Raw genomic sequence first — 26,747 nt, 5'->3', positions numbered from 1 at the left:
TAATCTGCCACGCCTACATTATACTTATTAACCCCTAATCTGCTACGCCTACATTACACTTATTAACCCCTAATCTGCCTCCCCAATGTCTCCAACACCTACCTACACTTATTAACCCCTAATCTGCCGCCCCAACATCGCCGCCACCTACATTACACTTATTAACCCCTAATCTGCCGACCCCGACACCGCCGCCACCTACATTACAGTTATTAACCCCTAATCTGCCGCCCCAATGTCGCCGCCACCTACATTTCACTTATTAACCCTTAATCTGCCGCCCCTAACATCACCGCCACCTACCTACACTTATTAACCCCTAATCTGCCGCCCCCAAAGTCGCCGCCACTATACTAAAGGTATTAACCCCTAAACCTAAGTCTAACCGTAACCCTAACATCCACTAACTTTAATGTAATTAAAATAAATCTAAATAAAACCTACTATTAATAACTAAATAATTCCTATTTAAAACTAAATACCTAAAAAATAAACCCTAAGCTAGCTACAATATAACTAATAATTATGTTGTAGCTATCTTAGGTTTTATTTTTATTTCACAGCTAAGTTTGTATTTATTTTAACTAGGTAGACTAGTTAGTAAATAGTTATTAACTATTTACTAACTACCTAGCTAAAATAAATACAAATTTACCTGTAAAATAAAACCTAACCTGAGTTACACTAAACACCTAAATTAAATAAATTACATTAATTAAATACAATTAACTAAATTATAAAAAAAAACCCACTAAATTACACAAAATAAAAAAGAAATGATCAAATATTTAAACTAATTACACCTAATCTAATAGCCCTATGAAAATAAAAAAGCCCCCCCCCAAAATAAAATAAAAACCCTAGCCTGCAATAAATTACCAATGGCCCTTAAAAGGGTATTTAGCTCTTTTTCCACCAAACCCTAATCTAAAAATAAAACCCACCCAATAAACACTTTAAAAACCTAACACTAACCCCCGAAGATCCACTTACAGTTTTTGAAGACCGGACATCCATCCTCATCCAGCCGGGAGAAGTCTTTATCCAAGCGGCAAGAAGTGGTCCTCCAGACAGGCAGAAGTCTTCATCCAGACGGCATCTTCTATCTACAGCCATCCGGCGCGGAGGCGGGTCCATCTTCAAGACATCCGGCATCCTCTTCTTACGACGGTTCTTCTTGAATGAAGGTTCCTTTAAGTGACGTCATCCAAGATGGCGTCCCTTGAACTCTGATTGGCTGATAGGATTCTATCAGCCAATCGGAATTAAAGGTGAAAAATTCCTATTGGCTGATCCAATCAGCCAAAAGGATTGAGCTCACATTCTATTGGCTGTTCCAATCAGCCAATAGAATGCAAGCTCAATCCTATTGGTTGATTGCATCAGAAAATAGGATTTTGTCACCTTTAATTCCGATTGGCAGATAGAATTCTATGAGCCAATCGGAATTCAAGGTACGCCATCTTGGATGACGTCACTTAAAGAAACCTTCATTCAAGAAGAGCCGTCGTAAGAAGAGGATGCTCCGCGATGGATGTCTTGAAGATGGACCCGCTCCGCGCCAGATAGATGAAGGTAGAAGATGCCATCTGCTGGCTTCATTGAGGATGGATGTCGGGTCTTCAAAAACTGTAAGGTGATCTTCAAGGGGTTAGTGTTAGGTTTTTTTTAAAGGGTTTATCGGGTGGGTTTTATTTTTAGATTAGGGTTTGTGCGTAAAAAGAGCTAAATGCCCTTTAAGGGCAATGCCCATCCAAATGCACTTTTCAGGGCAATGGGGAGCTTAGGTTTTTAAGTTAGGATTTTATTTGGGGGGTTGGTTGTAAGGGTGGTGGGTTTTACTGTTGGAAGGTTATTTGTATATTTTTTTTACAGGTGAAAGAGCTGATTTCTTTGGGGCAATGCCCCGCAAAAGGCCCTTTGGGGGGGGGGGGGGCTTTGTTATTTTGATAGGGCTATTAGATTAGGTGTAATTAGTTTAAATATCTGATAATTTATTTTTATTTTTTGTGTAATTTAGTGGGTTTTTTGTAATTAGTTAATTGGATTTAATGTAATTTATTTAATTGTAGTGTAAGGTTAGGTTAGGTGTTAGTGTAAGACAGGTTAGGTTTTATTTTACAGGTAAATTTGTATTTATTTTAGCTAGGTAGTTAGTAAATAGTTAATAACTATTTAGTAACTTTTCTACCTAGTTAAAATAAATACAAACTTAGCTGTGAAATAAAAACGGCTAGATTACGAGTTTTGTGTTAGAGGCTATGCGGTGCTAACGAGCAGTTTTGTGCCACTGCTCACTTACCTGCTAACCCGTCGTTAAAGGCAAGAAGTGAGCGTTGAGCAAAATGTTGCTCAATACCACACTCCAATACCAGCGCTGCTTAAGGAAGCGGTGAGCTGGTCGTACGTGCTCGTGCACGATTTCCCCGTAGGAATCAAAGGGGAGAGCCGACTGAGAAAAAGTCTAACACCTGCCAAAAAGCAGCGTAAAACTCAGTAACGCAGCCCCATTGATTCCTATGGGGAAACACATTTTATGTTTACACCTAACACCCTAAAATGAACCCGGAGTCTAAACACCCCTAATCATACACTTATTAACCCCTAATCTGCCGCCCCCGACACCTGCATTATATTTTTTAACCACTAATCTGCCGCTCTGGACACCGCCGCCACCTACATTATACTTATGAACTCCTAATCTGATGCCCCCAACATCGCTGACACCTACATTATATTTATTAACCCCTAATCTGCCGCACCCAATGTCGCCGCAACCTACCTACACTTATTAACCCCTAATCTGAAGCCCCTAACGTCGCCACCACTATGCTAAATGTATTAACCCCTAAACCTAAGTCTAATCCTAACACCCCCTAACTTAAATATAATTTAAATAAATCTAAATAAAATTACTATAATTAACTACACTATTCCTATTTAAAACTAAATACTTAACTATAAAATAAACCCTATGCTAGCTACAATGTAACTAATAGTTACATTGTAGCTAGCTAAGGGTTTATTTTTATTTCACAGGCAAGTTTGTATTTATTTTAACTAGGTACAATAGTTATTAAATAGTTATTAACTATTTAATAACTACCTAAAATAAATACAAAAGTACCTGTAAAATAAAACCTAACCTAAGTTACAATAACACCTAACACTACACTATAATTAAATAAATTTACTAAATTAAATATAAATTACCTAAATTAAATTAGCTAAAGTTCAAAAGAAAACACTAAATTACAGAAAATAATAAACAAATTACAGATATTTAAACTAATTACACCTAATCTAATAGCCCTATCAAAATAAAAAAAGCCCCCCCCCAAATAAAAAAAAAACCGTAGCCTAAACTAAACTACCAATAGCCCTTAAAAGGGCCTTTTGCGGGGCATTGCCCCAAAGTAATTATCTCTTTTACCTGTAAAAAGAAATACAAACATCCCCCCCAACAGTAAAACCCACCACCCACACAAACAACCCCCCAAATAAAATACTATCTAAAAAAACCTAAGCTCCCCATTGCCCTGAAAAAGGGCATTTGGATGGGCATTGCCTTTAAAAGGGCAGTTAGCTCTTTTGCAGGCCCAAACCCTAACCAAAAAATAAAACGCACCCAATACACCCTTAAAAAACCTAACACTAACCCCCTGAAGATCGACTTACAGTTCTGAAGACCGAACATTCATCCTCAAGGAAGCAGCAGAAGTCTTCATCCAACCAGGCCGAAGTCCTCAAAGAAGCCGGGAGAAGTCTTCATCCAAGCCGGGCGAAGTGGTCCTCCAGACAGGCAGAAGTCTTCATCCAGACGGCATCTTCTATCTTCATCCATCCGACGCGGAGCAGGTCCATCTTCAAGACATCCGACGCGGAGCATCCTCTTCATCTGACGACTACCCGACGAATGAAGGTACCTTTAAGTGATGTCATCCAAGATGGCGTCCCTTAGATTCCGATTGGCTGATAGAATTCTATCAGCCAATTGGAATTAAGGTTGAAAAAATCCTATTGGCTGATGCAATCAGACAATAGGATTGAAGTCCAATCCTATTGGCTGATCCAATCAGCCAATAGAATTGAGCTCACATTCTATTGGCTGATTGGAACAGCCAATAGAATGCAAGCTCAATCCTATTGGCTGATTGCATCAGCCAATAGGATTTTTTCTACCTTAATTCCGATTGGTTGATAGAATCCTATCAGCCAATCGGAATCTAAGGGACGCCATCTTGGATGACATCACTTAAAGGTACCTTCATTCGTCGGGTAGTCGTCGGATTAAGAGGATGCTCCGCGTCGGATGTCTTGAAGATGGACCCGCTCCGTGTCGGATGGATGAAGATAGAAGATGCCGTCTGGATGAAGACTTCTGTCCGTCTGTAGGACCACTTCACCCGGCTTGGATGAAGACTTCTCCCGGCTTCGTTGAGGACTTCGGCCCGGTTGGATGAAGACTTCTGCCGCTTCCTTTAGGATGGATGTCCGGTCTTCAGAACTGTAAGTCGATCTTCAGGGGATTAGTGTTAGGTTTTTTTAAGTATGTATTGGGTGGGTTTTATTTTTAGGTTAAGGTTTGGGCCTGCAAAAGAGCTAACTGCCATTTTCAGGGCAATGGGGAGCTTAGTTTTTTTTTAGATAGTATTTTATTTGGGGGGTTGTTTGTGTGGGTGGTGGGTTTTACTGTCGGGGGGGTTGTTTGTATTTCTTTTTACAGGTAAAAGAGCTGATTACTTTGGCGCAATGCTCCGCAAAAGGCCCTTTTAAGGGCTTTTGGTAGTTTAATTTAGGCTAGGGGTTTTTGTTTATTTTGGGGGGGGCTTTTTTTATTTTGATAGGGCTATTAGATTAGGTGTAATTAGTTTAAATATCTGTAATTTGTTTATTATTTTCTGTAATTTAGTGGGGGGGTTTTGTACTTTAGCTAATTTAATTTAGGTAATTGTATTTAATTTAGTAAATTTATTTAATTATAGTGTAGTGTTAGGTTTTATTGTAACTTAGGTTAGGTTTTATTTTACAGGTACTTTTGTATTTATTCTATCTAGGTAGTTATTAAATAGTTAATAAATATTTAATACCTATTCTACCTAGTTAAAATAAATACAAACTTGCCTGTAAAATAAAAATAAACCCTAAGCTAGCTACAATGTAACTATTAGTTATATTGTTGCTAGCTTAGGGTTTATTTTATAGGTAAGTATTTAGTTAAATAGGAATAATTTAGGTAATGATAGGAATTTTTATTTAGATTTATTGTAATTATATTTAAGTTAGGGGGGTGTTAGGGTTAGGGTAAGACTTAGGTTTAGGGGTTAATAAATTTAGTATAATGGCAGCGACGTTGGGGCGGCAGATTAGGGGTTAATAAGTGTAGGTAGGTGAGGTTTTTTTGTTTGTTTGTTTTTTTTTCTTCTCTCTCTGTTTCCATCTCTCTCTGTAACTTCTCATCCCTAGAAAAGAACTATAAATATACGAAAAGCATATTCCTCAAGAAATTTGCCAATTGTTTAACAGATAATTTCTTAAATAACAAAGTAGACTAGACAAGATATAAAAATATACAGGAGTATAAGAATGGTGTATATTGGCTTCGAACCTGTATCTGTATTGCCTTTGTTTTTTTCTTTTGATATTGTATTTTTGTTCTTAATCGTTACTAATAAAAATAAAAAAAAATAAAATAAAAAAAAAAGTGTAGGTAGGTGGCGGAGATGTTAGGGACGGCAAATTAGGGGTTAATAATATTTAACTAATGTTTGCTAGGCGGGAGTGTGGCGGTTTAGGGGTTAATATGTTTATTATAGTTGCTGCGACGTTGGGGACGGCAGATTAGGGGTTAATAAGTGTAGGTAGGTTGTGGCGACATTGGGGGCGGCAGATTAGGGGTTAATAAATATAATGTAGGTGGCAGCGATATTGGGGGCAGCAGATTAGGGGTTCATAAATATAATGTAGGTGGCAGCGATATTGGGGGCAGCAGATTAGGGGTTCATAAATATAATGTAGGTGGCAGTGATGTTGGGGGCAGCAGATTAGGGGTTCATAAATATAATGTAGGTGGCGGCGGTGTCCGGAGCGGCAGATTAGGGGTTAAAAATTTAATTTTAGTTTTTGCGATGCGGGAGGGCCTCGGTTTAGGGGTCAATAGTTAATTTATGGGTGTTAGTGTACTTCTTAGCACTTTAGTTATGAGTTTTATGTTACGACGTTGTACCTTAAAACTCTTAACTACTGACTTTTAAATGCGTTAGGACTCTTGACGGGGTAGGGTGTACCGCTCACTTTTTGGCCTCCCAGGACAGACTCGTAATACCGGCGCTATGGAAGTCCCATAGAAAAAAGTAAATTTATGCTTAGCTGATAAATTAATTTCTTCTACGATATGACGAGTCCACGGATTTCATCCTTACTTGTGGGATTTATCCTCCTGCTAACAGGAAGTGGCAAAGAGCAACACAGCAGATCTGTATATATTGCTCCTCCCTTCCCTCCACCTCCAGTCATTTGACCGAAGTTAGGAAGAGAAAAGAAAAGCCAAAGGTGCAGAGGTGACTGAAGTTGATAAAAAAAATATAATCTAAATCTGTCTTAAAAAATGACAGGGTGGGCCGTGGACTCGTCATATCGTAGAAGAAATGAATTTATCAGGTAAGCATACATTTACTTTTCTTCTACAAGATATGACGAGTCCACGGATTTCATCCTTACTTGTGGGATACAATACCAAAGCTACAGGACACGGATGAAAAGGAGGGACAAGACAAAGACCTAAACGGAAGGCACCACTGCTTGAAGAACCTTTCTCCCAAAACCAGCCTCAGAAGAAGCAAAAGTATCAAATTTGGAAAATTTGGAAAAAGTGTGAAGAGACGACCAAGTTACAGCCTTGCAAATCTGTTCAACAGAAGCATCGTTTTTAAATGCCCATGAGGAAGTCACAGCCCTAGAAGAATGAGCCGTAATTCTACGCCAGAAGGATGATACTCTTCAGCCAAAAAGAAAGAGAGGTAGCCGTAGCTTTCTGACCCCTATGCTTTCCAGAATAAACAATGAATAATGAAGATGATTGACGGAAATCCTTAGTTGCCTGCAAGTAAAACTTCAAGGCATAGACCACGTCCAAGTTATGCAACTTACACTCCTTCTTAGAAGAAGGATTAGGACATAATGAAGGAACAACAATTTCCTGATTAATATTCTTATTAGAAACAACCTTAGGAAGGAAACCAGGTTTGGTACGTAAAACTACCTTATCAGAATAGAAGATAAGATAAGGTGAATCACATTGTAATGCTGAAATCTCAGAAACTCTACGAGAAGAAGAAATAGCAACCAAAAACAAAACTTTCCAAGATAACAGCTTAATATCTATGGAATGCATAGGTTCAAACGGAACCCCTTGAAGAACATTGAGAACTAAATTCAAACTCCTGGGCGGAGCAATCTGTCTAAACACAGGCTTAATTCTGGTTAAAGCCTGACAAAAAGACTGAACGTCTGGAACATCTGCCAAAAGTTTATGAAGGAAAATTGACAAAGCAGAGATCTGTCCCTTTAAGGAACTCGCTGACAACCCTTTCTCCAATCCTTCTTGGAGAAAAGACATAATCTTGGGAATCCTAACCTTACTCCATGAGTAGCCCTTGGATTCACACCAAAAAAGATATTTACGCCATATCTTATGATAGATCTTCCTAGTGACAGGCTTACGTGTCTGAATCAGAGTATCAATGACCGCATCAGAGAATCCCTGCTTAGATAAAATCAAGCATTCAATCTCCAAGCAGTCAGCTGCAGAGAAATTAGATTTGGATGTTGGAAAGGACCCTGAATGAGAAGGTCCTGCCTCACTGGGAGTTTCCACTGAGGCAGAGAGGACATGTCCACTAGATCTGCATACCAAGTCCTGCGTGGCCACGCAGGTGCGATTAGAATTACCGAAGCTCTCTCCTGTTTGATCCGAGCAATCACCCGGGGAAGGAGAGGAAACTGTGGAAACACATAAGTTAGGTTGAACGACGAAGGCACTGCCAAGGCATCTACTAGTTCGGCCTGAGGATCCCTCGACCTGGATCCGTATCTTGGGAGCTTGGCATTCTGTCGAGACGCCATCAGATCCAATTCCGGTCTGCCCTATTGGAGAATCAGTGAGGCAAATACCTCCGGATGGAGTTCCCACTCCCCCGGATGAAAAGCCTGGCGGCTTAAATAGTCCACTTCCCAGTTGTCCACTCCTGGGATGTAGATTGCTGACAGATAACAAGAGTGGGTCTCCGCCCCTTAAATTATTTTGGATACCTCTGTCATCGCTAAGGAACTCCTCGATCCTCCCTGATTGATGTAAGCCACAGTCGTGATGTTGTCCGACTGGAATCTGATGAATTTGGCTGAAGCCAACTGAGGCCATGCCTGAAGCGCATTGAATATTGCTCTCAATTCCAGAATATTGATTGGAAGTAGAGACTCCACCTAAGTCCATACACCCTGAGCCTTCAGAGAATTCCAGACTGCACCCCAGCCCAGCAGACTGGCGTCCGTTGTCACTATCACCCACGAGGGTCTGCGGAAACACGTCCCTTGGGACAGATGATCCGGTGACAACCACCAAAGAAGAGAGTCTCTGGTCTCCTGATCCAGATTTATCGGAGGAGATAAATAATTATTTTGTTTACCCCTCATCTTAACAGACTTATACTGAGGAAGAGCGTGACCTTTACCTCCAGTAATGTCAGAAATGATTTCCTTCAACTCAGGCCTGAATAGGGTCTTACTCTTGAAAGGAATAGCTAAGAGCTTTGATTTAGATGACACATCAGCAGACCACGATTTTAACCATAACGCTCTACACACTAAAATGACAAATCCTGCATTTTTTTGCCGCCAACTTAGCAATTTGAAAGGCGGCATCGGTAATAAAAGAATTAGCTAGCTTGAGAGCCTTAATTCTATCTAAAATATCCTCCAAAGGAGTCTCAACCTTCAGAGACTCTTCTAGAGCATCAAATCAAAAAGCCACTGCAGTAGTAACTAGAACAATGCAGGCTGTTGGTTGTAAAAGGAAACCCTGTTGAATAAACACTTTCTTTAGAAGACCCTCTAACGTCTTATTCATAGGGTCTTTGAAAGCACAACTGTCCTCAATAGGAATAGTTGTACACTTAGCCAGGGTAGATATAGCTCCCTCCACCTTAGGGACAGTCTGCCAAGAGTCCCGAATGGTGTCTGATATGGGATACATTTTCTTGAAATTAGGAGGAGAAGAGAACGGTATACCCGGTCTGTCCCATTCCTTCTTTATAATCTCCGAAATTCTCTTAGGAACCGGAAAAACATCAGTGTAAGCGGGTACTTCTAGATATTTGCCCATTTTACACAATTTCTCTGGTGGTACCATAAAAGGGTCACAGTCATCCAGAGTCGCTAAGACCTCCCGAAGTAACAGGCGGAGGTGTTCTAGCTTAAATTTAAAAGACATGACGTCCGAATCTGTCTGAGGTAACATACTTTCTGGGTCCGAAAGTTCTCCCTCAGACAAAAGTTACCCTTTAAAGAGACATTTTAATTAAAAAAATATATTTTAACAATGAAAATGGCCCCTGCTCTGCTGTGGCACCTACCTGCCCTCAGGGTACTGAAAATTGACTTGACAACGATCCGGTGACTGGAGAACAACTTTAGGCCCCACCGGAGCTAATGCCTGCTGCCTTCTTAGTGAGAGAAAACTGCGCGTCTGAGCGCGCGAAACAGGCCCGCCCATCATGGAAGTCGCATCAAAGTCTGCCTAACCGCATGGGAAGCAGTTTGAAAAAATAAAGCCATGTGGTCCCCTGTATTAACAATCGTCTAAAAAATAACTGCAGCCCTACTAACCTTAAATATAAAATATATACATGTCAAGCTGCCTCTCCCAGTGTCAAGCCCCAATATAGATATGCAAACCGTAATAGCAATATGTATAAAACACAGGAATTTCAGTAACACCCTCAGTCATACAGGTCTACTGCTTACCCCTTCCCTTGCAGGGAAAAATGTCAGCCAGTTCTGATATAACATGTCTCCTCAGAAAAAAAAGACTGAACATACCTCAATGCTGCTTGTAGCATGACACCGTTCTCCACACTGAAGATTTCTTGCACTACCTTCAGAAGTTCTGTGGTAACCAAAATGGATCTTAGTAACGTCTGCTAAGATCATCAACCACAGGGCAGAAAAATTTCTTCATATCTTAATCCATATCTCCATGAGGAAAATAGTACTCACCGGTACCATTTTAAAATAAAAAACTTCTTGATTGAAGAATCTAAAACTAACACCTCACTTTACCTCTTCCTATTACTAACACAAGCAAAGAGAATGACTGGAGGTGGAGGAAAGGGAGGAGCTATATATACAGCTCTGCTGTGGTGCTCTTTGCCACTTCCTGTTAGCAGGAGGATAAATCCCACGAGTAAAAATGAAATCCGTGGACTCGTCATATCTTGTAGAAGAAAAGACTTTACAAAGTTTACGTAAGTCGTTTTGCGGTAAGGCCAAAGAAGTGTGCGGTGACCCTAAACCTTCAAGACTCGTAATAGCAGCGGTAGTGAAAAAACAGCGTTAGGACCTCTTAACGCTGCTTTTTTACCTTAACGCACAACTCGTAATCTAGCCGTAAAATAGCTACAATATTAGTTATATTGTAGTTAGCTTAAGGTTTATTTTACAGGTATTTAGTTTTAAATAGGAATTATTTAGTTATTAATAGTAGGTTTTATTTAGATTTATTTTAATTATATTAAAGTAGGGGGTGTTAGGGTTAGACTTAGGGTTAGGTTTAGGGGTTAATAACCAGAGTATAGTGGCAGCGACGTTGGGGGCGGTAGATTAGGGGTTAATGACAGTAATGTAGGTTGCGGCGATGTTAGGGACAGCAGATTAGGGGTTAATAATATTTAACTAGTGTTTGCGATGCAGGAGTACAGCGGTTTAGGGGTTAATATGTTTATTATAGTGGTGGCGATGTCGGGAGCGGCAGATTAGGGATTAATATTTTTATTATAGTGTTTGCGATGCAGGAGGGCCTCGGTTTAGGGGTTAATGGGTAGTGCATGGGTATCCGTGTACTTTTTAGCACTTTAGTTATGAGCTTTATGTTACAGATTTGTAGCGCAAAGCCCATAACTACTGACTTTCAGTTTACGGTATGGATCTTGACGGCATTGGCTGTACCGCTCACTTTTTTGCCTCCCAGGCAAACTCGTAATACCGGCGCTATAGAAGTCCCATTGAAAAAGGACTTTTTGAAAGCTGCGGTTGTTATGCTGCGTTACGGCCAAAAAAGTGTGCGGTACAGAAATACCTGCAAGACTCATAATACCAACGGTAGTGAAAAAGAGCCTTAAAGGGACAGTACACTGTAAAATTGTTTTTCCATAAACGTATTTAAAATGACTTGTTATACCAACTGCAGAGTATAAAATATTTGAGAAGTTGCATTTTCGGGTTTATTTGTGTATCTGAAGTAGCTGGTTTTGTGGTTTGAAACCACAGCCTATTACAATGGGTTGAGCTTGAGGTAATATCAGATCTCATTATGTTATCACTTTTATGTACACAGACTTGCTTCCTTATCTTATATTTGTCTGGAACACCAAAGCTCAATACATAGAGAGAACAATGGAAAATTATCCTTTTATTACTTAACTATCATGCCCCCCACTGAGGGTGTAATCTCTTCTGCTGGCTGTGTCTACTTAGACTTGTCAATAGCGTATACGCCAGTATCAAAACTTTCAGTATAGGTTGGGAAACCACAAGCTAAATCAGCTATTTCAAATGCTGAAATATGAGTAAAGGAGCCACTTGCAACCAATTTAATACATTCTAGCAGGTAAAAAGGATCATTGGGAATAATTTAAAGGGAAGAAAGTTTTTGGGTGAACTGTCCCTTTAACGCTGCTTTTTCACCCATAACGCAAAACTCGTAATCTAGCCGATTGTTATTATGAATGTAAGTGTACTTTGTAAAGTATTTTTTAACTGTTTTGTGCAACTTTTTAGTTTCGGAATACAGGTAACCACCGCTCTGAGATCGCGGTAAGGATTGAAGTGTGAAGGGCGATTGCACTAGCATAATTTCACTCCACTTGTAATATCAGCAAAATAAAAATGGCTTGAAAAAACAAGATTGCGCTAGCGCAAAACAGTTTGCGCCTCACTTGTAATCTAGCCCATAGTTATGTAGGGTCAGTTATACAGAAAATTACTTACAAGCAAGCTGGCTAAAACATAATTTATGCTTACCTGATAAATTTATTTCTCTTGTAGTGTATCCAGTCCACGGATCATCCATTACTTGTGGGATATTCTCCTTCCCAACAGGAAGTTGCAAGAGGATCACCCACAGCAGAGCTGCTATATAGCTCCTCCCCTCACTGCCATATCCAGTCATTCGACCGAAACAAGCCAAGAAAGGAGAAACCATAGGGTGCAGTGGTGACTGTAGTTTAATTAAAATTTATACCTGCCTTAAAAGGACAGGGCGGGCCGTGGACTGGATACACTACAAGAGAAATAAATTTATCAGGTAAGCATAAATTATGTTTTCTCTTGTTAAGTGTATCCAGTCCACGGATCATCCATTACTTGTGGGATACCAATACCAAAGCTAAAGTACACGGATGATGGGAGGGACAAGGCAGGAACTTAAACGGAAGGAACCACTGCCTGTAGAACCTTTCTCCCAAAAACAGCCTCCGAAGAAGCAAAAGTATCAAATTTGGAAAATTTGGAAAAGGTATGAAGCGAAGACCAAGTCGTAGCCTTGCAAATCTGTTCAACAGAAGCCTCATTTTTAAAGGCCCAGGTGGAAGCCACAGCTCTAGTGGAATGAGCTGTAATCCTTTCAGGGGGCTGCTGTCCAGCAGTCTCATAGGCTAAACGGATTATACTCCGAAGCCAAAAAGAAAGAGAGGTTGCCGAGGCCTTTTGACCTCTCCTCTGTCCAGAGTAAAACTTCAAGGCACGGACTACGTCTAGATTATGCAAAAGACGTTCCTTCTTTGAAGAAGGATTAGGACATAATGATGGAACAACAATCTCTTGATTGATATTCTTGTTAGAAACCACCTTGGGTAAAAACCCAGGTTTTGTACGCAGAACTACTTTATCTGAATGAAAGATCAGATAAGGAGAATCACGATGTAAGTCAGATAACTCAGAGACTCTTCGAGCCGAGGAAATAGCCATCAGAAAAAGAACTTTCCATGATAGAAGTTTGATATCAATAGAATGAAGGGGTTTAAACGGAACCCCTTGGAGAACTTTAAGAACCAAGTTTAAGCTCCATGGAGGAGCAACAGGTTTAAACACAGGCTTAATTCTAACTAAAGCCTGACAAAATGACTGAACGTCTGGAACTTCTGCCAGACGCTTGTGTAAAAGAATAGACAGAGCAGAAATCTGTCCCTTTAAAGAACTAGCTGATAATCCTTTGTCCAAACCCTCTTGGAGGAAGGACAATATCCTAACCCTACTCCATGAGTAATTCTTGGATTCACACCAATGAAGATATTTACGCCATATCTTGTGATATATTTTCCTGGTGACAGGCTTTCGTGCCCGTATTAAGGTATCAATGACTGACTCGGAGAATCCACGCTTTGATAGAATCAAGCTTTCAATCTCCATGCAGTCAGTCTCAGAGAAATTAGATTCGGATGATTGAAAGGACCTTGTATGAGAAGGTCTTGTCTCAGAGGCAGAGTCCATGGTGGAAAGGATGACATGTCCACTAGGTCTGCATACCAGGTCCTGCGTGGCCACGCAGGCGCTATCAGAATCACTGATGCCCTCTCCTGTCTGATTTTGGCAATCAGTCGAGGGAGCAGAGGAAACGGTGGAAACACATAAGCCAGGTTGAAGAACCAAGGAGCTGCTAGAGCATCTATCAGCGTCGCTTCTGGGTCCCTGGACCTGGATCCATAACAAGGAAGCTTGGCGTTCTGGCGAGACGCCATGAGATCCAGTTCTGGTTTGCCCCAACGATGAACCAATTGAGCAAACACCTCCGGATGGAGTTCCCACTCCCCCGGATGAAAAGTCTGACGACTTAGAAAATCCGCCTCCCAGTTCTCTACACCTGGGATATGGATTGCTGATAGGTGGCAAGAATGAGACTCTGCCCAGCGAATTATATTGGAGACTTCGCTAACATCGCTAGGGAACTCCTGGTTCCCCCTTGATGGTTGATGTAAGCCACAGTCATGATGTTGTCCGACTGAAATCTGATGAACCTCAGGGTTGCTAACTGAGGCCAAGCTAGAAGAGCATTGAATATAGCTCTTAACTCCAGAATATTTATTGGGAGGAGTTTCTCTTCCTCAGTCCACGATCCCTGAGCCTTCAGAGAGTTCCAGACTGCACACCAACCTAGAAGGCTGGCATCCGTTGTTACAATCGTCCAATCTGGTCTGCGAAAAGTCATACCCTTGGACAGGTGGACCCAAGATAACCGCTAGAGAAGAGAATCTCTGGTTTCCTGATCCAGATTTAGTAGAGGGGACAAATCTGTGTAATCCCCATTCCACTGACTGAGCATGCATAATTGCAGCGGTCTGAGATGCAGGCGCGCAAATGGCACTATGTCCATTGCCGCTACCATTAAGCCGATTACCTCCATGCACTGAGCCACTGCAGGGCGCAGAGTGGAGTGAAGAACACGGCAAGCATTTAGAAGTTTTGATAACCTGGACTCCGTCAGGTAAATTTTCATTTCTACAGAATCTATAAGAGTCCCTTAGGAAGGAAACCCTTGTGAGAGGAGATAGATAACTCTTTTCTTCGTTCACTTTCCACCCATGCGACCTCAGAAATGCCAGAACTATCTCTGTATGAGACTTGGCAATTTGAAAGCTTGACGCCTGTATCAGGATGTCGTCTAGATAAGGAGCCACCGCTATGCCTCGCGGTCTTAGAACCGCCAGAAGAGAGCCCAGAACCTTTGTAAAAATTATTGGGGCTGTAGCCAACCCGAAGGGAAGAGCTACAAATTGGTAATGCCTGTCTAGAAAGGCAAATCTCAGGAACCGATGATGATTCTTGTGAATCGGAATGTGAAGGTAGGCATCCTTTAAGTCCACTGTGGTCATGTACTGACCCTCTTGGATCATGAGTAAGATGGTTCAAATAGTTTCCAGTGCATAAAAGCGCTAACATAGGCCCCTCCCACTCATATTACAACAGTGGAAAGCCTCAGGAAACTGTTTCTAGGCAAAAATCAAGCCAGCCATGTGGAAAAAACTAGGCCCCAATAAGTTTTATCACCAAGCATATATAAAAACGATTAAACATGCCAGCAAACGTTTTATATTGCACTTTTATAAGAGTATGTATCTCTGGTAATAAGCCTGATACCAGTCGCTATTAAATCACTGTATTTAGGCTTAACTTACATTAATCCGGTATCAGCAGCATTTTTCTAGCAAATTCCATCCCTAGAAATATGTTAACTGCACATACCTTATTGCAGGATAACCTGCACGCCATTCCCCCTCTGAAGTTACCTCACCCCTCAGAATATGTGAGAACGGCAGTGGATCTTAGTTACTTCTGCTAAGATCATAGAAACCGCAGGCAGATTCTTCTTCTAAAGCTGCCTGAGATAAAATAGTACACTCCGGTACCATTTAAAAATAACAAACTTTTGATTGAAGTTAAAAAACTAACTATAATACACCACTCTCCTCTTACTACCTCCATCTTTGTTGAGAGTTGCAAGAGAATGACTGGATATGGCAGTGAGGGGAGGAGCTATATAGCAGCTCTGCTGTGGGTGATCATCTTGCAACTTCCTGTTGGGAAGGAGAATATCCCACAAGTAATGGATGATCCGTGGACTGGATACACTTAACAAGAGAAATATAGCACATAGCAATAAGAGCCTACAAGAGCCAGTACCCCAGCATACATTAAAACGTCACGGTTTACACAAGATGGAGAGTGGTAAATTAATATAAAAGTGGGGGTAATGTTTTCAAGTATGCTAGAGATACTGGGGATTGTAGGCTATATTTTTGTGCCTATACCTTATGTATATATCATAACATGTAAGAAATCTGCATTTAAAAGTGTGGAAAACAAATTGTTTTTTTAAATAAAATGTTAATAAACAAGTTTATTAACAATAGTGGATCTGTGTTTTCCCCCTAAATTCTATAGAACAAAGAAAGGTCTATCCTCAAATAAATAAGGGCCTTCCAGTACAGTTATGTAACTTAGATCTGTACATAGAGCCCAAATTAATTAATGCCAGGTGATCACTATTAACACGGTGACCACCTGACTATTAAAATTTATATAGGGACTTTGTCTTAAAGAAAGGATAGTAAACACCTTAATATTTTTTTTATGTTTAGTTATGTACAATAAAAACAACTTTGCAATATAATTGTATTATTTATTTTGCCCATTTTGATGTAAAACATAGCAATTTCCAACTCAGACCTTGAAATTCACACTTCTCAAGGCTATAACCCTGCTACATATCTGTCCCTAAATAGCTTGAACTGACAACAACTGCAAAACAATTAACTATAAATTAACTTTATCACGGTTGCTAGCTTTGTTGTCTGCAGACTAAACCCCAAATTAGCTCCTCCAAATAAGGCAAATGATGGGTGGAGTGTGGCTACTGAAAAATAATTGCAGTAAAAAGAATGTTAATTAGTTTTAGAAACATTAAGACTTGGCTGATATTTTATTCTATAGCAACACAACATACAGTACATGTCTTGTAATTACAAGGTGTTTACTGTCCCTTTAAGCTCTGTGGTCCTTCCTAGCACTACCGGGTTTAAACGTGGTGATGTCACCGGTATCCCTGGATTCCCCCAGCAATGCCAGAGGCCTAGATCAACAGGCATGAGGGTTAAGTGCAGGAGCGGGGCAGCAATGGACTCAGACAGCAATACCCTTCATGGATGATGACACCTGGGTGTCATTTGCATTAAAAACATTGTGTGGATGAGAATCACGTGTTGTCATTCACACTTATGGGGTTAAATAATACACAGCTCCTTTTTTGCCTATTAAAAGGACCGTAAAGTGCAAATTAAATATTCACGTTTCAGATAGAGCATACAGATTTAAAAAAATGTTACAATTTACTGACGGGGGTGTTTCTGTCTTATGAAATTTGGTATCCTTTGTTGAAGAGTAAACTTGAGTATGCTGATAGGAGCGTGCACATGTCTTATCAGTCTATGGCAATAGGGTTCGCAACTATGTATTGCATTGCTATAAACATTGTTGCAAACACTGCTGCCAGAGCTCATCTATGATTTTGACATTGCTGCCCCTTTAAGATTCAATTTATAATTGACAGATATACAAAAAAGGCAGTTCCTTACTTGTAAATATCAGTGGCAAAATTAGGTTTCAATTTTTATTATATTAATCTGATGTGCTTCACTCAGTCAGCTTTTCTATAAGTGTTTTTAATTATCATGTGTGCCCATTAAAAGAAACATGAAACCCAAAATTCATTTCATGATTCAGATAGAGAATACAATTTTAAACAACGTTCCAATATACTTCTATTATTCAATCTGCTTCATTCTCTTGGTATCCTTTGTTGAAGAAACTGCAATCGATACAAGGGGTGAGAACATACAGCGTTTGGATACCATAGCTTTGGGGAGAGTCGTAGAGCCTGAAGTAAACCCTTGCAGGAAACTTTAAACTACAGACGCTGTGAGCACACCGGACAGGGGACACTTCATTATCCGGCTCCAGAATCGGTCTTCCCTTAAACATCAGGACTTGCATTAAAGTAGGTGAACAATTACACCAGCACATTACTGCAATTTGAATTAAAGACTATGGGGCCGATTTATCAAGCTCTGTATGGAGCTTGATGCCCCTGTTTCAGCACGAGCCTTCAGGCTCGCCGGAAACAGAAGTTATGAAGCAGCGGTCTAAAGACCGCTGCTCCATAACTTGTCCGTCTGCGCGGACAGGAATCAACCCGATCGAATACAATCGGGTTGATTGACACCCCCTGCTAGCGTTCGATTGGCCACGAATCTGCAGGGGGTGGCATCACAGCAGCAGTTCACAAGATCTGCTGGAGCAATGATAAATGCCGACAGCGTATGCTGTCAGCATTTATCGATATGCAGCAGACATGATACGCTACATTGTGTCATGTCCGCTCGCACCATGATAAATCTACCCCTAAGACTCTATACGACAGTCTGCATATCTTTTTGGAAATAAGCCTAATACCAGACATTACTGGATAGAACACGCTTACTCTTTTAACAGGGAAATCCTCCTGCCTGGCGCTACATTTAGCACTAATAATTAAATAAAAAGAGAGAAGCGCTCAACCTGAGAACGAACAATAGCATAAAAGCTTGTTCTATGGCTAGTTACCACCCAAGAAGCAGCCTCTTTTGCTCAACATGTGCCTTTCACAGAGAAGAACTTTCCTGAAGCATATCAGTCTGATCCTGACTTCACAGTACAGTCCAGCCCCGAAATACCAGGCAATCCCTCTCTGAACGAGAGAAACAGCAAAACCCCAGACGTACGTATCGGCCTATTGTGGGCCTCGTCAGTGAGGTGCAGCCATATCCCTCTAGACACACTGAGCAACGGGTCCACGTCTGGATTCCCGCATCACATTTAGGGAGACTTCCCTAAGTGTCATAACTTGCCTGACGAGGCACAAAATAGGCCGAAACGTACGTCTGGGGTTTTGCCGTTTCTCTCGTTCAGAGAGGGATTGCCTGGAATTTCGGGGCTGGACTGCACTGTTAAAGTCAGGATTAGACTGATATGCTACAGGAATGTTCTTCTCTGTGAAAGGCACATATTGAGCAAAAAGAGGCTGCTTCTAGGGTGGTAACTAGTCATAGAACAAGCTATTGTGCTATTGTTCGTTCCCAGGTTGAGCACTTCTCTCTTTTTATTTATGCAAATTATGACACTTAGGGAAGTCTCCCTAAGTGTGATGCGGGAATCCAGACGTGGACCCGTTGCTCAGTGTGCCTAGAGGGATATGGCTGCACCTCACTGACGAGGCCCACAATAGGCCGAAATGTACGTCTGGGGTTTTGCCGTTTCTCTCGTTCAGAGAGGGATTGCCTGGTATTTCGGGGCTGGACTGCACTGTTAAAGTCAGGATCAGACTTATATGCTACAGGAAAGTTCTTCTCTGTGAAAAAGTGGCTGCTTCTAGGGTGGTAACTAGCCATAGAATAAGCGATTGTGCTATTGTTCGTTCCCAGGTTGAGCGCTTCTCTCTTTTTATTTATGCTACATTTAGCACTGCCATTGTTGAACATATGCTTTTATTTATGTTTTATATAGATTTTATTTCTGCATGAATTCACTTCTGTGATATTACCTATTTTAGGTGAATCTATACACTCGCATACGTCTATATTTTAACAATAGTTATATTTTATCCTAATGGTTGGCCAACCTAAGATACTATTGATTATCTGTATTTGTGACTACCAAGAGATTTTTATATTGTACATATATTTGTTATCAGTAATAAATTGATTATTTTTAATACCACTCACTGTTATGAATTTATAAGTGTAAGTGCATCTGATATATAATTTAATTTTACATTGACCACTCCATCATATAGGTTAAACTTTTTTTAGCACTGTATATTCTCATCCCTTGTATCAATACCTTTTTTAGTTGTTTGAGAGACAGCTAGAAAATACAGCTTACCTATTAATCAGCGCATAGCACTTTTTTCTCCCACTGAAGAAACAGCAATGCAGATATGTGAGCCATGTCATTGAGCCATATATATGCAACCACCAATCAGCAGCTCCTGAGCCTACCTAGGTATGCTTTTCAACAAAGGATACCAAGAGAACAAAAATTAGAAAATAGAAGCAAGTTTACAGGTTGTTTAAAATTGAATTCTCCCAGTAAATCACGAACAAACAAAATTTGGGTTTTGTGTACTTTTAAACTTGATATTTTACTCTGGAATCTGCGGCACTTTTTTATATGTATTTTTACTAAGTGTAATTAGGTCCTTCAGACCAGGGACAGAATAGCACTGTAAAAAGGGAAGCAAAAGTTTGAGGGTCACAAAGAAGAAAGAGTGCTATTATTTAGGATCCTTTATAAAGATTGATATTTTATTCTTTGCACTCTTAGGATCTTTACTTTGGAGTGCGCTCCTGATACAGTGTGTACATTGGCACTGTAAGAAGTCAGATGAAAGATAAAACAAATAAAAACTGGTTCTAGAAAGAAGGTGGGTAAAAACAGCAACAACAAAGAACAGGCAGTAAAAGGGTTTTAATGATGTGCTCTACCTTAAAAAATAAAGGAAAATCATGCACTTTAACTTGTGTGTGCTTCTGTTTTTTCATTGTCTTTCAATGAGGACTAAAGGGAATACGCTGGGTAAAGATAACTTGTAATCAATGTAATAGAGTATATGCTAAAAAAAAGGTTTACTAGGAAATTGAAATAAAAGATAAGAATGTAACTTATGTTTATAACATTTTAACTATGAACATTACATATTACATTTCCTTAAGATTTGATTGATTTAAAATCATGGATCCATGATTTTATAATTGCAAATGATTTTAAGTGTATCTCCACTGGAATTATTTGTTCATAATAAATGACTACTACCTATTGAACTAACTTCACCTCAGCCTTATATTTAGGCGCTCACTTCATTGTTGCATATTATTGCAACCCACTAGGTCTACTAAGAGACCCATTGAAGAGAGCTGTAGGTGCACCCAATAGCGCTAGGTCTACTACCACACAATACTTTAAAATCACTTGATTCTACAGCTTAAAGGGACAGTCAAGTCGAAAAAAACTTTCATGTTTCAAATAAGGCATGTAATTTTAAACAACTTTCCATTTTACTTTTATCACCAATTTTGCTTTGTTCTCTCGGTATTTTTAGTTGAAAGCTAAACCTAGGAGGTTCATATGCTAATTTCTTAGACCTTGAAGGCCGCCTCTAATCTAAATGCATTTTGATAGTTTTTCACCACTAGAGGGCATTAGTTCGCGTGTTTCATATAGATAACATTGAGCTCATGCACATGAATTTACCATGGAGACAGCTCTGATTGGCTAAAATGCAAGTCTGTCAAAAGAACTGAAATAAGGGGGCAGTCTGCTGAGGCTTAGATACAAGGTAATTACAGAGGTAAAACGTATATAATTATAACTGTGTTGATTATGCAAAACTGAGGAATTGTTAATTAAGGGATTTTCTATCTTTTAAAACAACAACAATTCTGGTGTTGACTGTCCCTTTAACAGGGAATTAAAGGGAGAGTACACTGTAAAATTGTTTTTATATTAATGTATTTTCAATGACTTGTTATACCAGCTGCAGAGTATAAAATGTATGAGAAATTGCATTTTCAGGTTTATTTGTGTATATGAAGTAGCTGGTTTTGTGCTTTTAAACCACAGCCTATTGCAGTAGGTTGAGTTTCAGGTAATATCATATCTCATGTTATCACCTTGTGTTCACAGATTTGCTTCCTTATCTTATATTTGTCTGGAAAACCAAAGCTCAATACTTAGAGAAAACAATAAAAAAAATTATCATTTTATTACTTACAATCTTGCGAGTGCGTTCATGTATTCCCCATATAAGTACGTAGCAGAATATGTTTATTCAGAAATAAATATTTCTATATACAGTATAACTGATGTTTTTTTGTTCTCTCTCTCTCTCTCTCTCTCTCTCTCTCTCTCTCTCTCTCTCTCTCTCTCTCTCTCTCTCTCTCTCTCTCTCTCTCTCTCTCTCTCTCTCTCTCTCTCTCTCTCTCTCTATATATATATATATATATATATATATACACACACATTTTTAAATATGTATATGTATGTATCTTAATGTTAAAGCCCTTTGTCTGCCTTTTTTTTTTTTCTAACACCGGACATCTCATATCTTTGAGCATCTATAACTTTTGTGTATAATATTTTTTTTCAAATAGTTTTTATTAGATGGCGTTATTATGAGTGTAACTATGTAATGCATTTTTAATGTGTATTACGCAACTTTTTAGTTTTGCGAAACAGTTAACCAGAGCTCTGAAGTTGCAGTAATCATTCTAGTGTAAATAGTGATTGCACTCAAGCGATCACGTTTACTTTCAACTTGTAATACCAGCGGTAAGCCCGGGGAGCGCAAACAGCCGCGATAAACTCTTTATCACTCAGGTGCAAAATGTTTTAAAATCTGAATTATCATTGTTTTGCTGCCCAGAGTCATACTTTTTAGAAAAGCCTATTATCCTTATACCCCTTCAACAGTTTTTTGAGAAGGTTTATATATCTTGCTGAGACCAGATTAAGACATATAAACTAGCTCCTACACTGATCAAGCTATCACTTTGCAGAATGTTTGGAGGTAGATATGTACAGTCGGCAGTTTCGTTCACTGCTGAATGTGGAAGGAGGAAGCTATTCGTGGCATTCAGCTTTTTCGGAGCCAGATTGTTAAGGTGCAACACACTAAGATCTGTGCAAATCCAGAATCAGAAATAGCCGAATGTCACAAGCGGCTGTCTTCTTCCATATTTTCTGATCCTAACTAAGGAACCGAATGTACATCCTTATTAAACACAGTTAAAAGGACATAAAACAAGTTAGGATAGAGACAAAATATAATAATATGTACTTTAATTACTTTACCAAATTTATACTGCAGTGCTTCGCCATTAACCCTTTGTTTTTAGTTTCTGAATTGTAAAGCTCTAACTCCCCCCACACATGTCCTTCTATGGCTGTATCTATATCTATTGTTGTTTTGGTAGAATGCAAAAGTGCATAGGGATGATCTGCTGGAGCATGCCTAGAAGCTGTGAACTCAGTTGAAATACAATGCCTGTGTCTAAACACTGATAAAGGGGGTGGAGTCGGTTGTTCCAGACAGCTTAGCTATGTAATTCATTTTGCTTATTTTTGAAAATTATTTTAAAATACTTGCCAGCAATTTTTAAACAATTTTTTTATGCAAACTATTTTAAATTAATTAGCCCTTTTAGGATATGCACAGATCTCAACCTGTTTTATAACTCTTTAAAGTCATATCAAGAGCAGCAAAGCACAACTGGGATCTAACGGAATGCATTTGGTGAGCCAATGACAAGAGGCATATGTGTGTAGCCAACAATAGAAGTAAACTGCATGATCTATCTGTACTTTGAGAATGTAATTTTGACTTTGTGTCCCTTTAAAAGACATAACATGTTAAAATATGTACTTTTCTATTTGGTTCACAACAAAATGTGCTAAAGAATTAAAAGACTACATTTTTATATTGTAATCTTTTAAGTCAAATAAAACTTTTCTACCATAATATTTAGTAAATATTGGGAAAAAAAGAACAAAAAACTCACCGCATGCTAAGAAGGACATCTCCATCACGAAATATAAATAGAAGTATATTTTCTTGGGTAACATCGTGAAAATTTGCCATCTTTTCATTTGCAAAAAATAAATCAGGTTTCCATAGACATTTAAACATAGTTGGATCCACTGTAAGTGCATCAGATCCACGGAAATCAGTTGGTAGTTTAAGACGTGGGTCATTCCATCTTTGTCTTAGAAATATATTAACTCGGTAATCCTGCAATACACACACAAAATATTGTACTTAAAAAACGGTTGTTACAGAAGATAAGAATCAGTATTTATGTCACATCTTCACAATCTGGTATCAAACTAAATAATAATAAGTCCTCTTGGGTATCTTTCATTCAGCATCAATGATTTTAAAAATCTAATTTACTATAGCTGAAGAGAGCATCATATCCACATATATAGCCTTTTTTATAGTTATTTCAGTGTAGGAAAAATTGTGGTGCTAATGAGCAGTTTTCCCTCACCGCTCACTTACCTGCAGCGCTGGTATTACAAGTTTTCAGAAACCCGTTGTTAAAAGACAAGAAGTGAGCGTTGAGCAAAATTTTGCTCATTACCGCACTCCAATATATCCAATATCAGCGGTGAGCTGGTCGTACGTGCTCATGCACGATTTCCCCATAGGAATCCACCGGCTGAAAAAAAGTCTAACACCTGCAAAAAAAGCAGCGTAAACTCCATAACGCAGCCCCATTGATTCCTATGGGGAAATAAAAGTTATGTCTACACCTAACACCCTAACATGAACCCCGAGTCTAAACACCCCTAATCTCACACTTATTATCCCCTAATCTGCCGCCCCGACATCGCCGACACCTACATTATAATTATTAACCCCTAATCTGCCGCTCCGGACACCGCCTCCACCTACATTATATTTATTAACCCCTAATCTGCCGCCCCCAATGTCGCCGCCACCTACCTACACTTATTAACCCCTAATCTGCCGCCTCCAACGTAGCCGCCACTATAATAAACATATTAACCCCTAAACCGCCGCACTCCCGCCTTGCAAATATTAATTAAATATTACTAAACACTAATCTGCCGTCCCTAACATCGCCGCCACCTACCTACATTTATTAACCCCTAATCTGCCGCCCCCAACATCGCCGCCACTATATTAAAGTTATTAACCCCTAAAAATAAGTCTAACCCTAAACCTAACACCCCCTAACTTAAATATAATTACAATAAATCTAAATAAATATTCCTATCATTAACTAAATTATTCCTATTTAAAACTAAATACTTACCTATAAAATAAACCCTAAACTAGCTACAATATAACTAATAGTTACATTGTAGCTAGCTTAGGATTTATTTTTATTTTACAGGCAAGTTTGTATTTATTTTAACTAGGTAGAACAGTTATTAAATAGTTATTAGCTATTTAATAACTACCTAGCTAAAATAAATACAAATTTACCTGTAAAATAAAACCTAACCTAAGTTACAATAACACCTAACACTACACTATAATTAAATAAATTAACTAAATTAAATACAATTACCTAAATTAAAATAAATTAGCTAAAGTACAACCCCCCCCCCACTAAATTACAGAAAATAATAAACAAATTACAGCAATTTAAACTAACTACACCTAATCTAATAGCCCTATTAAAATAAAAAAAGCTCCCCCAAAATAAAAAAAACCTAACCTAAACTAAACTACCAATAGCCCTTAAAAGGGCCTTTTGCTGGGCATTGCCCCAAAGTAATCAGCTCTTTTACCTGTAAAAAAAAAATACAAACAACCCCCCCAACAGTAAAACCCAACACCCACACAACCAAACCCCCAAATAAAATACTATCTAAAAAAACCTAAGCTCCCCAGGGCATTTGGATGGGCATACCCCTTAGAAGGGCAGTTAGCTCTTTTGCCGCCCTAACTCTAATCTAAAAAATAAAACCCACCCAATACACCCTTAAAAAACCTGACACTAACCACCTGAAGATCGACATACTGGGAGACGTCTTCATCCAAGCCAGGCGAAGTGGTCCTCCAGACGGGCAGAAGTCTTCATCCAAGCCAGGCAGAAGTGGTCCTCCAGACGGGCAGAAGTCTTCATCCAAGCTGGGCAGAAGTGGTCCTCCAGACGGGCAGAAGTCTTCATCCAAGCCAGGCAGAAGTCTTCATCCAGACAGCATCTTCTATCTTCATCCATCCGGCGCGGAGCGGGTCCATCTTCAAGAGCAGTGCATCCTCTTCTGGCAACGACTAAAACAGAATGAAGGTACTTTTAAGTGACGTCATCCAAGATGGCGTCCCTTAGATTCCGAATGGCTGATAGAATTCTATCAGCCAATCGGAATTAAGGTAGAAAAAATCCTATTGGATGATGCAATCAGCCAATAGGATTGAGCCCACATTCTATTGGCTGATTGGAATAGAATTCTATCAGCCAATCGGAATCTAAGGGACGCCATCTTGGATGACGTCACTTAAAGGTACCTTCATTCTGTTTTAGTCGTCGGATGAAGAGGATGCTCTGCGTCGGATGTCTTGAAGATGGACCCGCTCCGCACCGGATGGATGAAGATAGAAGATGCCGTCTGGATGAAGACTTCTGCCCGTCTGGAGGACCACTTCTGCCCGGCTTGGATGAAGACTTCTGCCCGTCTGGAGGACCACTTCTGCCCGTCTGGAGGACCACTTCTGCCCGGCTTGGATGAAGACTTCTGCCCGTCTGGAGGACCACTTCTGCCCATCTGGAGGACCACTTTGCCCGGCTTGGATGACGACGTCTCCCGGTAAGTCGATCTTCAGGGGGTTAATGTTAGGTTTTTTTAAGGGTGTATTGGGTGGGTTTTATTTTTTAGATTAGGGTTTGGGCGGCAAAAGAGCTAACTGCCCTTAAAGGGCAATGGGGAGCTTAGGTTTTTTAGATAGTATTTTATTTGGGGGGTTGGTTGTGTGGGTGGTGGGTTTTACTGTGGGGAGGGTTGTTTGTATTTTTTTTTACAGGTAAAAGAGCTGATTACTTTGGGGCAATGTCCCGCAAAAGGCCCTTTTAAGGGCTATTGGTAGTTTAGTGTAGGCTAGGGTTTTTTTTTATTTTGGGGAGGCTTTTTTATTTTAATAGGGCTATTAGATTAGGTGTAATTAGTTTAAATATCTGTAATTTGTTTATTATTTTCTGTAATTTAGTGTTTGTTTTTATGTACTTTAGCTAATTTAATTCAAATTTAGGTAATTGTATTTAATTTAGTTAATTTATTTAATTATAGTGTAGTGTTAGGTGTTAGTGTAACTTAGGTTAGGTTTTATTTTACAGGTAAATTTGTATTTAATTTAGCTA

The 26,747-nt window shown here is 39.5% G+C and overlaps 1 protein-coding gene across 1 annotated transcript in view; it reads right to left on the bottom strand.

The window, feature by feature from the left end:
• Positions 1 to 23,647, bottom strand: part of LOC128643872 (glycine receptor subunit beta-like) — a gene marked incomplete at its 5' end in the record, with an annotated part of 191,207 nt that extends 167,560 nt beyond the window's left edge. The window contains one exon of the mRNA XM_053696644.1: positions 23,418 to 23,647. Coding sequence (XP_053552619.1) covers positions 23,418 to 23,647 — 230 coding nt within the window. The remainder of the gene's footprint in view (positions 1 to 23,417) is intronic.
• Positions 23,648 to 26,747: the final 3,100 nt, after the last annotated feature.

Source organism: Bombina bombina, unplaced genomic scaffold (genome assembly GCF_027579735.1).
Source record: "Bombina bombina isolate aBomBom1 unplaced genomic scaffold, aBomBom1.pri scaffold_701, whole genome shotgun sequence".
Taxonomy (NCBI): Eukaryota; Metazoa; Chordata; class Amphibia; order Anura; family Bombinatoridae; genus Bombina; species Bombina bombina.
This window is presented reverse-complemented; position numbering and strand designations above follow the sequence as displayed.